A 17,866-nucleotide genomic window follows, 5' to 3' on the forward strand; every position below is an offset into this window, starting at 1 on the left:
CCATATTCAGGTTATTGAGTGATTTTAAAGAAAGAACATAGAAAACGCTAAAAGTCTACACAAAATAGATATTTTTGACATTACTTAAACTAATGTCCATATGCAGGAATTACAAGTTGATAGAACACTGGTTACTAAAGTCATTTCAGGTAAGTGGTTTCAGTGTGAAATAGTACGCTCTGGAAACTTAGTAGGTGGAAAACAAATATCAGAACTCTCCAAGACAGTGGATGGACTGATCTGCACTGGTAATTCTTCAGAGATGAAGAGCCTCTGGTGGAACTTAAAGACTGAAGGCGCTTTGAAATAAGATGTAAGTTATGAAAATTACTTCCTACGAAAGTATTTCAATGGGAAAACGTTCAAACCAATTAGTAATCTGTATCTAAAAGTGGGGTTCTTGGGCATGAGGGCTCTACTCTTTTGGCTCACTAACAAAGGAAAACCTCCTACACTTTTTGCTATAACTTGCAGCTTGGGGCTGAAGTAGAGAGAAACTCTTTGATACGATGAGAGCACTGCAAATGAAAGAACAGATATTGTGTTAATTACGGTGATTTGCACATATTACAAATGTTATGCTTTGAAAAACTATGAGAAAATTACTGAAACATTCTAGAGCTGAGATCTAGAATTCTCCATCTATGATTTATGGTCATATGATCTTAGACTATTAAATAAATGTATTGAGGTATTTAGATAAAGTTATTGGGGTTATCTAGACTTTCCATTTTTTTCTTTTCTGAAATTTGAGAAATGCTGGGAAGCAATCAAATATTAAATACACTTCCAAGATAAATTAGATTGCTTTCATAGCATAAGGTCCATACTAATTCAAGAATCAACTGATAACAAGGCCAGAAGTTTGGGCTATATATCAATATTTAAAATGGAGGCGATCCAATATTACATGGAATAAAAACTAAAGGGAGAGAGGTTCATGCCTTATTTATGGGTGCTGCAACTAGAGAAGAAATTACTGTGTACCAGGTTACTTTATGTGTGTTACCTCTTATTGTTAAAACAACCCAAAGGTAGATATGAACAATGCTTTTTAGACACCAAGGCTCAGAAAGATTAAATAACTTGACTAGTCACACAGCTAGTAAATGGAGAGGTGGAACTGAAAAGTCGGATGTTTCCTCCTAAAATCCTGCCATGCAGTTTCCATTCTGCCATGCAGTTTTCCCTACAAATTGTAGAGCATGAGTGGATCTAATATATCCAGATGGAGAGGGTTAGTCTTGCCTAAGGATCAGTGATTTCACAAAGGATGAAGTCTGGTACGGACATGGCTGTTTGATGTTCCATTCTCTTCTACTAGCAGTGATTCTTAAGAGTGTGGTCCCTAGAAGAGCAGAATCGCTATCACCTGAGAACTTGTTAGAAATGCTAAATTTGGGGGAGTTCCCTGGCGGTCCAGTGGTTAGGAATCTGTGCTTTCACTGCCATGTCCCCAGGGATCGGGGAACTAAGATCCCATAAACCATGAGGCGTGCCCGCCGCCCCCCCTCAAAAAAGAAAGAAATGCTAAATTTTTGATCAGGTGAGGGACCAATCTGTCATTTAACAAGTCCTCCAGGTAAGGATTGAAAACCACAGATACAAAGCAACCAGTTTCTTCATAAAGTATTAAATTTATAGAGCCTTAGAAACTCAATTTCCAGGACATTTAAAGAAGTCCCCTATTAATAGGTACTTAAATAACTACTGTTGAATGAATGGATATTTTAACAGATCTAATACCCCCAAACAATTCTAATCTAGAGAACTTTTTTCAAAGTATTCAGTGATTGAAACTACCACAATGTAATTTAATGAAAACAGCTCAAAGATGTGTGATCAGCTATATTCAAATTCCAGCATGATAGTTTTAAGGCAATTAAGTGTATCCCACTGAGCTCAGACTTCCACATCTGTTAAAAGGGGAGAGCCGTTCTTGCAAGGTTAAGAATTAAGCTCCTGAAGGGAGCTGAGGCCTTCCTGTTAGTGATTTTACTAACTTTCTCTTGGTTCCAGCCAAAAACAGCCATGCTGTTTTATTCCTACTACTGCTCCCTTTACCTGTAATTCTTTTTCCACCCCACTCCTCATTCTTTGCTTTATCTTCTTGGGCATCACCACACTCTCCAGAAAGTCTAATCTCTTGACAATTCTGGATTTCTCTATTGAAACCTGTTTCTCCCAGTCTTCCTCCTCTCAGTAAACAGCAACTCCAGTTGCCCAAACCAAATCCTTGCAATCATCCCTGACTCATTATCGTGTCCTTCACTCTCACCTGGACTACTGTATTAATCTTCTAGTTGGGTTCCCTGCCTCTACTGTTGCCCTTCTGGCAGTCTGTTCTAGACACCAGCAGCCAAAATGATACTGTTTGAAACAAGTCAGATCATGCCATTCCTCAGTTTAAAATCCTCCAATGGCTTTACAATTCATTCATTCAACAAATACTTATTGCATACCTACTATGTGCCAGCCTCTGTAATAGACAATTGAAAAAAAATAATAAAAAAGAAACATAAAAATCCCTGAATCTCAGAACTCACATTCTACCGGGGGGGTGGTAGGGAGGGGGGACAAAAATACAATATAAGTGCTATAGAGAAAAATTAAGTGCGTAGGGAAAGTATAAGTAAGCATGGCATTGTAGGTGGTGTTTAAACAGGATGATGATAAAATACGATGATACCACCTCTTTGATAACTGTTGAGCAGGGATAGTAATGAATGAAGTTAAGGGAAAGAGAGCCACTCATATATGAGGGGAAAATGTGCTAGGCTGAATAGCAAGAGCAAAGGCTCTGAGGCAAGGACCTGCATGGCAAGTTTAAGGAACAAAATAGCAAGGGAACCACTGACTGGTCTGGAGTGAGAGACTGAGAGAATAAAAGGAAATGCAGAGAGAGGTAAAAGATAAAAGCCAAAGTTTTTACAATGGGCTGCAAGACTCTAGACTGTACTGATACAGTAGCCACTAGCCACAAGTGGCTATTAAAATTTAATTAAAATTCAAATAAAATTTAAAATTCACCGGCTGAGCTGCACTAGCCACATTACAAGAGCTCAATAACCATATGTGCCTGATGGTTACTGTATTAGCTCAGATGCAGAATATTTTCATCTCAGAAAGCACTTTTGGACAAGTGGTTCTATATCAGTGGTTCTCAACTTGGGGAATTTTGCCCCCCCACCCCAGGAAACATTTGAGGAACAAGGTATTTTTGGTAAGGGAGAGGAGGTGCTACTGGCATCTAGTGGGGAGAGGTCAGGGATGCTGAAGCATCCTACAATGTTGTGGGACAGACCCACAACAAAGAATTATCCTGCCCAAAATGTTAGTAGTGCCACGGTTGAGAAACCCTGCTCTAGATCAATCTTGACAACTCCAACCTCACCAGTCACTGCTTCCTCTTTGCACAAGCTGCTGCAGCCTCCTGGCCTCCTTCCTACATGCCAAGCACTCTGTTCTTTCCTCAGAACCTCTTCTTTTGCTTCTTTCTAGAACACTCTTCTGTGGTTCAGTTTCTCACTTTTTTCAGGTCTTTCCTTCAATGTCACTTAGAGAAGCCTTTCTTCACAGCCTGTATAAAATAGCAACATCCTCTCCTCCATCCCTCTCTTTTTGATTTCTCTCCACAGAATTTCCTGCCATAGTATAGTTTCTTTTACGTTTATTGTCTATTTCCTTTCACTAGAATACAAGCTCCAAAGGACTTGCATTTGTTCCCAGCATAAAGACCAGTGTCTGGCAAATCATGCTCAGTAAACACATTTTAAAAAAAATGAACGAATGAAAAAGTTGGGCATGTCTTCTTCCATTTGGTTCCACACCAGTATTGTGAGCACTTATCTCTTTATCTGCAACACTCCCAAAAGCTCCTTGAAGGAGGGTCTGTGTCATTTCTCGGAATCTTCAATATCTAGCATAGTAGGCACTCAACGCTTAATGACAAATGAAGAATTGGTATCTGATGAGTAAATGGTACCCCCAGTAACATCCACTGGCAAATCAGTTTAACCATGGTTTGAATGCCTTATTTTAAAGACTGTATTTACAGTTCATTTTGACTATTTAGCTGTGATATTTTTTTAAAAAAGTTAAATCTGCTCACCTGTATCTGCAGGTGTGTACATTTCAGCTACTAACTGGCAATAATCTAATTAAATGTTAAAAATCTAAAATATGGCTAAAACAATGGAAGGAGACAGAAGCCAGTGACAATGCGTTGAAGTCTGAAGTTTCCCTCTCGTGAATGTTGACACCAACAGTGGTAACAATAGCTGATATATACTGGGCTTTTTCTAGGCGCCAGGCACAGTTCTTCACCCCCTCCCTGCGCTTCAACAACCCTATGAGGTAGGTATCTCTACTAGATTCGTTTCGAGACAGAAAACTGGAAGACCAAAGAGCTTGCTCTCGGTCACAGTTAGTAAATCACGGGATAAAACCCTGGTAATCTGGCTTTCAAAGACCCCAACCTTAAACTATTCGTGATACTGCCTCGCCTAAAGCCAAGCCGGCGAGAATAAGAAGGGAAGCAACAGCGGACCGCAGCTTGTTGGGGAATTTAAGTCAGCTGCAAGGCGGGCAGGCGTGGCAGGATAGGTGATTTTTTTCCCCTTAACTTTTCCAAGTGTAATGTTAAACAAAACCAAATTGTTTTAACACAGAACTACGTAATTTAAGAATATCAAACTACAGGTGCTCCCAACGCAGAAGTGGCCGCAGAGAACTTTCGAGCGCTCCCGGGGTCCCGGCCCAAAGGCGGGGAGGAGACGCCTCCATTGGCCGGCCCCGCGGCATCACGGGAGCTTGTCTTGCGCTGGGGCCGCTGCCGGCTTTCCGCGCACCTGCCCTGCGCAGCCTCCCAGGCGTTCTTTTGGAGAAGGGACTCCTGAGGAGTTTAGGTTTCGTTTTCCCTTGTGGAAGGTCGATGTTCCCGGTGTAAATGCGGAGTTTCCCTAAAGTGAGACCCGTGGGACTCCACTCAGTCCCCGAGAGCCCGGAACCACCGGTCGGAGCACCGCGTTCCCTTAGTGCCCTCATTAACGATCACTTACGCGCCCACGGCTCTGGAATACCCGAGGCCTTTTGGCTGCGAACAACGGGAAGAGCATTTCCGGTACCTGTTGCCACGGCGCCGGCCCAGTGGGCCTAAGGGGGCGAAGTTATTGGCGTCCTCTCCCCGCTTTCTGGGGGTAGAGATGTCGGGGCTCAGCTACTCAGAGATGGAGGGCTGTCGTAACCTGCTCGGTCTGTTGGACAACGACGAGATCATGGCCCTATGCGACACCATCACCAACCGCCAGGTGCAGCCGGAGGACCGCCAAGGTAAAGGTAGACCCTTCTCCCCAAGGGCGGCCGTCCCTCCCCAGACCTCACCCGGCCCCCCGCTGGCGGGAGCGTGTGAGTGGAGGCCGTGGTAGGCCTCCTTCCCAGCCCGTCCGGGATTGCGCTTGTGCGGAACCCTCGGGAATCTCGGCCCCTATAGCTGCTCTGTTGCTTCAGATGCACGCTGAAAATGGCGCTGCTTCCAGGTTTTATTCATTATACGTTGTGGGCAAATGCTGCTTGTTTCGAAGATGCAGAGTACGTGAATAGTGATTTTGTTTGTTTGTTTTTTGAAGATTTCCGGGGAGTCAGGGTGTTTTCCATTTTCAGTTTCGATCAGCTGAGGAGTGTCAGCCGCTGCTCATTTTCTTCAAGCTTGGGGGAGGATATCTATCATAAACACTTTTTATCAGTGTGCTGCGTAAAATAACTACTGTGATAAAAGAGCAGATAGGATCAATCCATGTCTCTTTGGATCCAAAGTTTTTCAGAGATGATTCTGTGTACTAGGACTACATTACTTTCAGAGCCAAATAAACATTTTGGTAGAGTAGATTTCATGGATTATAAATATTCAGTGTGGTTGTAATGTAATGAGTAGCTTAAGCATTTATGATTTTGTATATTACCTGGCTAGTTATATTTTAAATTTGCTGAATTTTAGTTTAAAATGAGAAAATGTCCGCCTCCTGTATTAGCATATGACTTAAGTATCTACAAAAGAGTCTGCCTTTTAAAACTGTCTTTCTCTGCTTTTAACATTTCTGCCATTTAAGGTCATTCATTTGAAAGTGAACCAGGAACACTAAGTGAATAAATTTCTAAGAATTTAGACTGAAAATAATTTTAGACTTAATGTAGTTCTTTGGCATTTATATATTTTACATGCTAATCGCCTTCTAACAGTCTTGGTGAATGTGAATTTAAAATTGTAATAGATAAAATTGCTGAATTTAATTGATGGTGGATCCAAAAGCAAACAAGAAACGAAACTACCCAGTACAAAAATGTTAAATGATTTGAAGTCATTTCTCAGAGAGGAAAAAATAATAAGCATATTGAAAGATACTCAACATCTTTAGAAAGCAATGAAATGAAAACCAAAACTACATGGTGCCTTTCATATGTACCAAGTTGGCAAAAACTAAATGTAAAAACGTCAAGTGTTGTTGATCTTGTGAAGTATGTCGTTGATAACTACTGGGGGAGTGTAAATTAGAACTAGTACTTTGGAAAGAAAACAAGTTCGATATTATCTCCTTAAATGGAAGGTTACTTACCTGAGCTTCTCAAACTTGAATGTGCCTATGTGTCCCTCAGTGATCTTGTTAAAATGCAGATTCTGATTCAGTAGTTTTGGAGTGGGCCCAGAAATTCCACATTTCTAACAAGCTCCAGGTGATGCTCATGCTGCTTGCCCCTCTGGGCTGGGAGACAAGTGTGGAAATGTCCAAAGTAATAGTATTTGTAATTGGATACACATAATAAAAGTCTATAAACGAAAGGATAGATACCTTGTGGTATAGTCTATAATTACCTATGGTACAGCTCTGAAAATGAATTAACTACAGCTGTGTCTAGCCACATAGATTAATCTCAGAAACATTAAAAGTTAATTATAGAAGACTATATATATTGATGGATTAGATTTATAGAACATTCAAAGAAATACCAAACTATATTTTGTAGGGATACATAGTTATGCTGTACAACTCTAAAGAAAATCGAGGGAATTCTCTGGTGGTCCAGTGGTTAGGACTCTGAGCTTCCACTACTGGGGGGCCCTGGTTTGATCCCTGGTCAGGGAACTAAGATCCCGCAAGCCCGGCAGAGTGGCCAAAAAAAAAAGAAAAGAAAAGAAAAAAGGAAAGAAAATCGAGAGAATGATAAAATTTTGGAGAGTAGCTACATGTGAGGTGAGCGAGGAGAGAGAGGGAATAGCATTAAATAGGGAGAGGTAAAATGAGGCCTCAAAGATACCAGTAATTCCTGTGTCTTAAGCTGTGTTGTGTGTATATAGGAGTTCGTTTTATTACCATTCTGTATACCTCACATATGTAAAAATAATCTTTAGTCTGTTGTTTAATAGAAGTTCTTTAAAATTAAGAGTCTTGGTTCTGCCACTTCTTAGAAATATGATTGTTGATACTTCATGTATCCCTGACTTTTGTTATCTGTAGAGTGAGGAGATTGAAAAGTATTGTAATTTTACCTATATTTTAGGGATTGTAAATGAATTTAGTTCCATTGACCTTATTAAAATTTTTTCTTCTCTTATTCAAATTTTTCTTAAAATACAACCATTCTTTAAAAGAAAATGCTTAAATTCACAATCTCATATGAGAAGTGAAAGGAAGGAGGAATTTTAGGTGGGGAAATTTATAGTTTAAAGAAATTTTTTTAAAATCCAAAACTTGACAACCTACTTCCTTTTTTTTTTTTTTTTTAATAAATTTATTTATTTTTGGCTGTGTTGGGTCTTCATTTCTGTGCGAGGGCCTTCTCTAGTTGTGGCGAGCAGGGGCCACTCTTCATTACGGTGCGTGAGCCTCTCACTATCGCGGCCTCTCTTGTTGCAGAGCACAGGCTCCAGACGCGCAGGCTCAGTAGTTATGGCTCACGGGCCCAGTTGCTCCGCGGCATGTGGGATCTTCCCAGACCAGGGCTCGAACCCGTGTCCCCTGCATTGGCAGGCAGATTCTCAACCACTGCGCCACCAGGGAAGCCCCCACTTCCTGGTTTTTAGAAATGATAACCGTCTTATACAAAAGCAGTAATGCCATGACAAGAGTTTATAAATATTATTTGATAGAGTTTCTGCTGACCCTGGACAAATTTACAAGTGACTCATGATTTTCTATTAATCTTCATAATTTTCTTTTAGATGCCATTCATGCAATATTAGTGTACAGTCAAAGTGTCGAAGAACTTTTGAGGCGTAAAAAAGTCCACCGAGAAATCATATTTAAGTACTTGGCAACACAGGGGGTTATTATACCTCCAGCTACTGAAAAACACAATCTTATTCAGCATGCAAAGGATTACTGGAAAAAGCAGTCACAATTGAAATTGAAGGAAACGCCAGAGCCAGTTAAGACAGAGGACATTAGACTCTTTGAACAGGTAAAACAGACCTTATAGTCATATCCTGAACTGTAGTTCTGTGTAAAAATCTTTAGATAATCCTAGATCTGGAATGATGTGGTTAATGTTTTGTGTTTTTTTTAATAATTTTAGCTTTACTTTCTTTTTTTTGCATCCTAAAGAAAGAGCAGTAAAGCACCTGAGACAAAGTGTTTTTGATATTTAGTAATGTATATGTAATATTCTATTGATTTGTGAGAAAAAATGTTTTGTATCCCTTTATCAAATGGGGACTATTGATTTTTAAAGAGAATGGATAGACTACAGGATCAATTTAATTTTAATTTAGCCTCTGGTTCTCCAATTTCTTTTTTCCACTTTAGAAGAATGCTGTTGTAAGCCCTTTCTCATTTTGAAGACTTTCTTTGGTATTAAATTGCAAACATTTCATGAAAGAAACTTAAATTTTTTTTATTTTTTTTATTTGTTAGCTAGGAAAAAAATCCTGTTTTAGTAATTTCCTCCAGCTGACATTGGCTGTTCGTATTTCTTTTTATCTTCACTGTACATTTTAAATATTGTGTGAATATTTAAATATCGATTGAACCTTTAGGTAACTTGCAGTTTTTAAACTACATACCCACATTGAATTAATGGTATTTTACAGTGAGAGAGGTTTGCCTTCACATTAGGAAAGGAACTGCTAAGCCTTCCTTAATGTACTGAAAAGAATGTTGACTTTAAATTCATATAGATATGACTTCGTATTAGGGTCTGCTGTATACTAGCTGTAAATGAGCAAGTAAGGACCTTTGTGAGCCTTGTTTATAAAACGGGCATAACGATAATATCTGTGTCATAAAGCTTGTGGAGAAAGACGGAAATAGCACTTAAGTGCCAAACACAGTGCCCAGTACATTCAGTAATAGCATGTGCCCGGTAAATACAAGATCTTTCACCACCTAGATGAGGTACTGTGCTCTGGAATACATTGTTGAATAAAATCTAGCCTATCAGGTGTATTTTTGCAGTATTCATTTTGGAAAGAAATAATATAAAATAATCCCAATCATAGAAAATAAGCAATTTCAATCATATTAGAAGTGTCTGTTTAAAGACGTGTTTATTATAAACTTTGCTGCATATAAAATATATCACAGTGAATATATTCATTTACAGCATACAGTTTGAAAGTTTTGACAAATAACACACCTGTGAAATCACTGCCACAATCAAGAGAAAATGCTTATGTAAATCCTTATTATTGGCTCTTAATTCATGCTGATATTTTAAGAGACTTTGAACCTTAATTTCTTAGAGGAATTTTCAGAAGTTTAAGCTGAGAAATTCTAAAATGACCTCCCCTTTTTGAGAAATAATTTACTGTGCAAGATGGGCTCAGTGAGTTCACAGGTAGTTCATTTCCTTTCTGCTATAATTAGTACCTTAAAAGTTAGCTATGAAAGAGGCAAGATAGTAAATAGATACAAGAATTAACGTTGGTTTTATTAATCAACAGGAGAAAGAAGATAAAAAAGCTGAAAACGTTGATTTTCGTCGATTAGGTGAAGAATTCTGTCACTGGTTCTTTGAACTTCTTAATTCTCAGAATCCTCTTCTGGGACCACCTCAAGATGAATGGGGGCCACAGCACTTCTGGCATGATGTCAAGCTTAGGTTTTATTACAACACATCTGAACAAAATGTGATAGACTACCATGGAGCAGAAATTGTGAGCCTTCGTCTGCTGTCACTAGTGAAAGAAGAATATCTTTTTCTCAGTCCCAACCTAGATTCCCATGGACTGAAATGTGCTTCTTCTCCCCATGGTCTAGTTATGGTTGGAGTTGCTGGGACTGTCCACCGAGAGAACACTTGTTTGGGCATTTTTGAACAAATTTTTGGACTCATCCGCTGCCCTTTTGTGGAGAATACTTGGAAAATCAAATTTATCAACCTGAGAATTATTGGAGAGAGTTCCCTTGCTCCTGGAACATTAATGAAACCAGCTATTACACTTGAACCAAGTGATCTAGAAGCCTTTTATAATGTAAACACTTTGTGTGGTCCAGTGAAGGATGACTCAGTGTAAGGCAGGCATTGGATAGTGAGACTGGAGACCAAACTTTATCTAGTGGAAATGAGGCACTGTTGAACAAAAGAGAACTAATTTTACCTAGCCCTTGAAGCACTGAGTACTATATTTCAGTCTGAAAAATCTTCTATACAGAAATTCTTCCAAATACTACATCAGTAATGTCTAAGTGATTTCAGATTTGGGGATTGACATATTTTAGTTGAAATGTCTTTCTTGACTACAGACTAACATGTTATGTGAACACTTGCCTCTTTCTACTTGAGTTGCAGCAAATGTTCTGAAGGCTTCATGCAATTCATCAAATAAATCCCACTTTAGATGTAACTAACTGTGTGCCTTAGAAACCAGTTAATATTTTCATTTTACTTGGTGGATATTCTGCTAATATCTGTACTTGTCATGCGGGAAAAAATTAATAGTGTTCAAGGCTTCCCCTTTTAATTTTCTCATTTACTTTTGTCTAAATCTGGGTAATTTTACAAATGCATCTCATGACAGTATTGCTTAAAAAATACAAATTTTAGAGATGTTTACTGTAAACTCAGTAAATGAGTAAGCTCACTTTCTAAAATGAGTAAACTCATTTTAGAAAACTTGAATGACATTCTTATACAAAAAGTCCAGTAATTTAGCTGGTAGAAAAAAATCTAATTTGCCTTTCAAAATATTTGAGGAACATTTTTCAGAGTTATCTGCTGTTGTCCAAGCTAAATATCTTAAAATCTGCAACACTTTCTGAACAATTTTGGGCAATGGTAAGTGCTGTTCTCAAAACAGACTTTTTTCTTTATCTAAAGTTTCGGCTAACAGTTTTATAGAGCATTTATTGTAATAGCATATAAAGGAAACATACTATTGAAAATTTTTTTAAAGGTTTGCCCAGTTCCTAATTTAAATGAGTTACTGTGTTTTCTCTTGAATGATTTTAGAAGAGGTGACCAAAAAAAAAAAAAAAACATATATTGAGATATACTCCCACATCATAAATTAAAATTATTAGGATTTTTTTAACCTCTTAATTTGTTTTACTAGATTTGAGTTACCAGGTTAAGTTGCCAGGTTACACAGTTGGTTTCAAGTTTAAATTCCTCATCACCCAGCAGCTACTTGCTGAATCTGAATTTAATTAGTAATTTTAATTTACAAAAATCCCATTTGGAAAAAATTCAACTGGGAAATGTGATGAGGTATTGTTCATATTAATTTTTTTAACTTTAACTCTGCTCATGACCATCTAGGGTAACTGATAAAATTTTGGAAGCAGGAGGAAAATATTAATCTTTTTTTTTTTTTAGTCCTATGCCTCTTACGAGGAGTACAAATTGGTATGTCCTAAAATAAGAACTTAATAAAGAAGGGAAATCCCTTTTTCTGCTGTAAGAATAGTTTTTTGTTTCGATTTAAACCTGTTATCTTTTTCTTTAAGTTTGAAGTATCATTATAGCATGTTATCGATAAATATACAAAGTAAAGGATAAAATTTGAAATTATTCCCATCAGTTTTCTTTGTGCTATTGATGTCAAGTATTATTATCAAGAAATAATACCAAAGATGCTCAGGATGGGCAGAAATTACCTGTAGATATGTTCAGTACTGAATTTTTGAATGTGTAATGCTCAAGGAAGGCTGTAATCTGCATGTTCTTTTAATCACCCTTAAAAATGTGAAATCTTTCCGATAGACCAAATGAGAATTAGAGCTATATTTTATTTCCTTTGAATCCCCACCGCTGGGCACACAGTAGGACCTAATGTCTAAGTGAATGGGTGAATGAATGAGCAAAAGAAGCTTATATACTGTATAAAAGACTTTTTTGCATGTAGATTTTGTCTTTGGCTCTAGTCATTAGTGGTGGTTTTGGGGTTATATCATGTTTGACTTTAATACGTGAATACACAAACTTTTAGACCCCAAACTAAGATTTAGGATAATTTTAACTTTCCATTAAAATTCACTGACTTTCAAAAGCCCAAGGTCAGAGTAGGATATACTGGAGGGCCCTAAGATACCTAGAAACCATTATAAGGGAAGTGTATACTTCCTGTTCAGAGAAAGAAGACCTAGAAGAACTGAAATTTGCTCATGAAGCTTAAAGCTTGGTCAGGCCTTTGAGAAGGTCCAAAAGCACAGTGCAGATTGAACGCTACTTTTACTACCACTCACTACTCTGTTTATGTTAGGGAATAGTAGAGACTATAGCTTTGTCTAGTACTTCATTATACTCAGCTGGTATTTGTGAAGTTTGTGGAGTAAAGTAGTAAAGAATACAACTAACTCCACACATAATTCATAGTAATTGGGTGGTCAAACCAGGGGACACCCGATCTTTATTTACTGGAGGCTGATTTGCTATAGCCAACAGTATACATCAATATCCTTTTTTGTTAAAAACTTAAAAGTAATAGTTGTATTGGGATGTTTTACTAATATCCAGAATACCAAAAAACGTATTTCATGTGTCTTACTAAAATACCAAATAATAGAAAAAAAGCCGTATCTAATTTATTAAATCAACTTGAAAATGGCAAACAGGAAAACATTCTTGAGTTTTCAGAAAGGCAACATTTTTATGCTAAAGGAAGGCTACTTAGTCCCAGTAAGAAATTGTAATAGCACCCCAGAAAAGGATTTAAAGAATAATGGTTTAACTAAATGAGATAATCAGAAACATTGTGTTTTAACAAAATGGCTCTTGTGGCTTAAAAGGTCATAAAAATGAGTGAACCATACCTTGATGTTTTTCTCACCATCTATTTTCACAAATTTAGATTCCCTTTTCACTGCTTTTTTGGGTTGCAGGGGATAGTCATTGACCTTTTGAAAAAGAGAGCTATATTCTTTCTAGAAAAAATATGTTTGCATATAGTATTACAATTTTTGCATATTTCATTGAGTTCTTGGACTTCCCTGAAGCACATCTGTGAGTCCTAACAGGGATCCTTCTGCTCCATATTCAAATCCTGCCGTAATAATTTTATTTCCCCCAGACTACTACTCTACTGTGTTAAAAATTAAAATTATTTTTAGAAACTTTTGTGCCCTTGCCAGAGTCCTTAAGCTAGAGGACTAAATTTTACGAACGAAAGAATAATCTCTAGAAAGTCTGTCAGTTTATGATAGTTGTTTGTATTTTGTTTTTCAATAGATGTTAGCTATTAAGGCGAAACCTACTGCAGTACTGTCAAGTGTAACATGAATGCAGAATTCATTTTATTTGGACAAGACAAGTTCAATGAACATGCTTTGGAGAAAGTGATAAAAATGTGAAAAAAACATTAATGTTCTTAAGATCTTTACAAAACTTTATCCTAAGGAGATGTCTATTTGGTAATGTTTGCATATTGCTAATTCTAATGAAAGATTTTAAAAATATGAACATTTCTTCTGAAGGGTCTATATTTGTGATCAGCTCCCTCCCCCTCTCCTCCCCAACCCTATTTATAACCTTTGTATATAGCCAGTTTGAAGGTACACAGCCCAGCTGTAATGCTGGGAAATAAGACTTATGGATCTGGGTTCTCTTCAAGTTTATATGCATATATTTATTGAGCATCTACAATCTGTAAGTCACTGAATCAAATATAAGATAAAATAATACATCAATAAGTTGATTTACCTCAACTTCTCATGTTGAATTCAAATCTCAGTCTCTGGGTTTAGATATCTTAAAGTGAGAGCTACATTAGGCCCTTTGCTAGAGTTGGAAGGAAAATAATTTCAGAACTGTGTCAGAGTGCACTAAATCCTTTCAGCTTTACTTTTTCTAGTTTGAACCTTTCCTGTAGTCTTTCAGTAAAGTAATATTAAAATTGACTATGATGTTTACTGTGAGTTATAAAAGCCTATTTTTTCTTGCACTTTATTTTCAGTCTGACTTTTGCTACTCCCTTATTTTGAAAGAATTTAAACTCGATTCCTCATTTCCTCACATGTAAAAATGAACCAGTTAGATGATTTCTAAGATCTGGAACAATTTTGTTACAGGTTACACGATTTTGTGATTGTATGCCTTCTCAGCAACTTAAGAATATTACTTTCAAATGAATTTGTAGTTCATTATTAAGGAAATTCTTTTATTATTTTGCTTCCTCATAAATCATGCTCATTGAAAAAACAAAGAATGAAAAATGTGTTTTTCAATCATTTTTAAGGATATGTGTATAGTATGTTTCTATTTACAGAGGAAATAAAAAGATTAAAAAATTACAGATCATATCTAGAATAGAAAAGGGAAAAGTATGAAGCCTTTAAAATACTGTCCTACTTTCTAATCACTAGAAATGCTTAAGTTGTTTGAAAAATTGATGTTCTGTACAACTTTTTTGCTTTGTTGCATATGGTTAAAATATATGTCCATGTTTTAGTCAAGAAGAGTGTAAAGTGGTTGACAGAAGGCCAAATTATAGACTGACAGCAATCCCTAGTAAAAATAAAGATGTTAATAAAATAATCAAATATAGATGACTCCAAGAGATTGAGTAGTAGGAGTTGGCAAATATTTAAGAGTGACATTGGAGACAAGTGGCAGATTTGGGGTAGGATTTTTCTGTAGGAAGCATGGCCCTGGATGGATACTGCTCTTAAGATCACTGAAAGTGGGGCTTCCCTGGTGGCGCAGTGGTTGAGAGTCCGCCTGCCGATACAGGGGACACGGGTTCGTGCCCCGGTGCGGGAAGATCCCACATGCCGCGGAGCGGCTGGACCCGTGAGCCATGGCCGCTGAGCCTGCACGTCCGGAGTCTATGCTCCGCAACGGGAGAGGCCACAACAGTGAGAGGCCCGCGTACCGCAAAAAAAAAAAAAAAATCACTGAAAGTTATTCTAGGAAGTATAATGGAAAAACATTTGTTGAGCAGATAGGAGGTTTTGCTGTACTGACTGCATTGATTAGAGAAGTACAGCTTTATGATAAAATGAGTTTAGAATGCAGAAACTAGATAACGATAGAAAATTTTAGCATGTCAGGTCCTTTAATGCTGGAACTAGTAATAGAACAATCAAAATCATTGACCAGTAGACTCCTAGAAATTAAGAGAAATGTAGAATAAGCCATTATTTTAATTCTAAGAGCAGCCTTATACTAGAGCAAGAGTTTTAGACTGAGGAAACAAGTTGATTTTAAATAACATATCAGTGTTTTCTCTTAAATGTTCTTTGAATTTGGTAAACATTTATTGGGCACTTACTATGTACCAGGTATTTTAACAGAAGACAGTCGGTATATAAAGTAGCTTATTGTTTCTTCTAGTTTATGTTTTTCCTCACTTTAACTTGTATAAAGTAATTTTACTGTTTAATAAAGAATTTATTTTATTAGAAAGTGCTTCTCTGTGATCTCTCATTGAGATCTCTCTCTTACTACTTTAACTATTGTCATCTTTTGGTGCTTAATCTAAATTGTAGGTAAAATCCTAACCTTCAGATCAGAGCAATGCTGCTAAAAGAATGGAGACCCTAGTAAACAGTTTCACAGTTCAGAAGGAAAAAAATGTACTGAAACATTTTTTTTACATGTATTTTTTGCACATAATTCACATATTTTGCAAATTTTAAATGTAAGATGATTTTCATAAAGTCTCACTTTTTAAAACGGTGTTCTGTTCATAATGTACATTCATTAGGTACATATGTATACAACAAGGACTGTGTTGGTCAATTTACTCTAGCCAACATGAAGTCAACAAGGTGTTCATCTTCACTAATGTACTTTCCTATTAATTTTCATGTTTATAAAACTTGCATTTTACAATTGATACTCCTTTATTCCCAATTCACATAAACGACTTACTGAAAAATGATAAAATAGTACAAATACCACCATTCATAAAAATTTCATAATGTAAATAGTGGAAGGAACTTCAGTGTGAATGCAGAGTTAAAAATCTGTATATTCTGTGCAGGAGATTCTGTGAGTGTGATGTCTTCAAAACATCAACTGAACCATATAAGGAAGGACAATGATAAACATCCAAAATTTTTTTTGGACTGCAATCAATTTACCACGGGTCAATAGCACACAACCTATCAAATATTTGTGGTCAACAGCACACAGCCTATCAAATATTTGCATGTTGCCAAAGTTTTCACATCCTTTTTAAAGCACATTGATTTCTCTCATAAATGAACTTAGGTAATTTTATATTTTCTGGATAATTATAAAATAATACATCTCAGTTTAAAATTTTTTATGCAAGATGGGAGAATAGTCCAAAATTATCGAGGCATCATCCTGAGTTGCATTCCTTAAAGCCAAGTGTAAGATACTGTTGCCAGTTTCTGTCCCAGGCACCTGGCTCACAGGGCTCACTCAGCACCCGGTGGTGTGAAGCCACCTCACTTTAATGACTGGAGTCCCTGCCTGTCTCCCATCTTAGCTCAATCACTTGGACAGTAAGGCACATTTTAGCATCCCTTAATGATTATGTCCATCTGTCCTTTGTTTCCTGCCATCAGATGTAATCCTCAGAAATTACATAGATTTTTATATATATAATAATATAATAATAACACTAGCCTCTAACAACCATGAAGCAATCCATTACATCTGGGTCTGAACTTGTAGACTCAATTCAAATATCAAATCTATAACAGAAGGTAATAATAATAAGGATAAAAAACTGGTTGAGAGGTTATAAAAAAGTCTCACCATTAATAACAAATATTATCAGAGAACAAAAAAGCTACTGGAAAAATCCTATCAGAAAATTTCATAATTCAGTGACATGGAAGAGTAGTTCTTTTCATATGTGTTCTAGAGGATGTTTTATTTTGCAGACAGAACCACTGATGTGCAGTGTCTGGATCATTATTTGGTGTTTGTGTTAACACATATTAAGGGAGAAGTCCTTAACAACTTGTCCTATTCACCCCTGAAAACTTGTGAATATAGAAAACAAGATTACACTGGAAAATAAATTTTGGTGAAGACTAGAAAGGATGTATCATGATCTTTAATGATAGAACACCAGCTATTTGGGTAGCAATGAAGGTGGTGGTTAGGTAAATGAAAGTGTTATGCAAAAAAGCCAAACAACTCATCCCCTTCTTAAAAGAACAGTTAATTATCAACAGTAAACTGTCAAGATGTTAATCCAGTGCCGAAGGGGAAAGAAAATACTAAATCTTATCTCTTAAGACTACACCATTTACTTTTATAACACTGCATGAAAAACTGGGCAGGAGGTGAAACAAAACTTTTTCCTCGATACTGCCTTTTTAGAGGAAAGGTGTTCACATGAGGTTTGAGATCAGAACAGAGATTAAAAGTATTTCTTTGAAACACTGTTAATGTCAGTAAAGGGCTTTTCATTGATTTTAGGTGCCTTCCTCATGTGGCATATCAATCAGTCGAC

The 17,866-nt window shown here is 36.9% G+C and overlaps 1 protein-coding gene across 2 annotated transcripts; it reads left to right on the forward strand.

Moving 5' to 3' along the window:
- The first annotated feature begins 4,632 nt into the window (after positions 1–4,632).
- CUNH3orf38 (chromosome unknown C3orf38 homolog) lies at positions 4,633–14,964 on the forward strand. 2 transcript variants are annotated; one of them, XM_027102794.1, is made up of 3 exons: positions 4,633–5,331; positions 8,216–8,454; positions 9,935–14,964. In XM_027102794.1, exons 1-3 carry the CDS (start codon positions 5,205–5,207, stop codon positions 10,505–10,507), a joined length of 939 nt encoding a protein of 312 aa, XP_026958595.1. In that variant the 5' UTR covers positions 4,633–5,204; the 3' UTR covers positions 10,508–14,964. The 2 variants fall into 2 exon arrangements, with proteins under 2 accessions (XP_026958595.1, XP_026958599.1); XM_027102798.1 differs by lacking the exon at positions 4,633–5,331 and adding an exon at positions 5,374–5,589.
- The last annotated feature ends 2,902 nt before the right edge of the window (positions 14,965–17,866 follow it).

This window comes from Aethalodelphis obliquidens, unplaced genomic scaffold (genome assembly GCF_003676395.1).
Source record: "Aethalodelphis obliquidens isolate GAN/ISIS:26980383/991018 unplaced genomic scaffold, ASM367639v1 scaffold1, whole genome shotgun sequence".
Taxonomy (NCBI): Eukaryota; Metazoa; Chordata; class Mammalia; order Artiodactyla; family Delphinidae; genus Aethalodelphis; species Aethalodelphis obliquidens.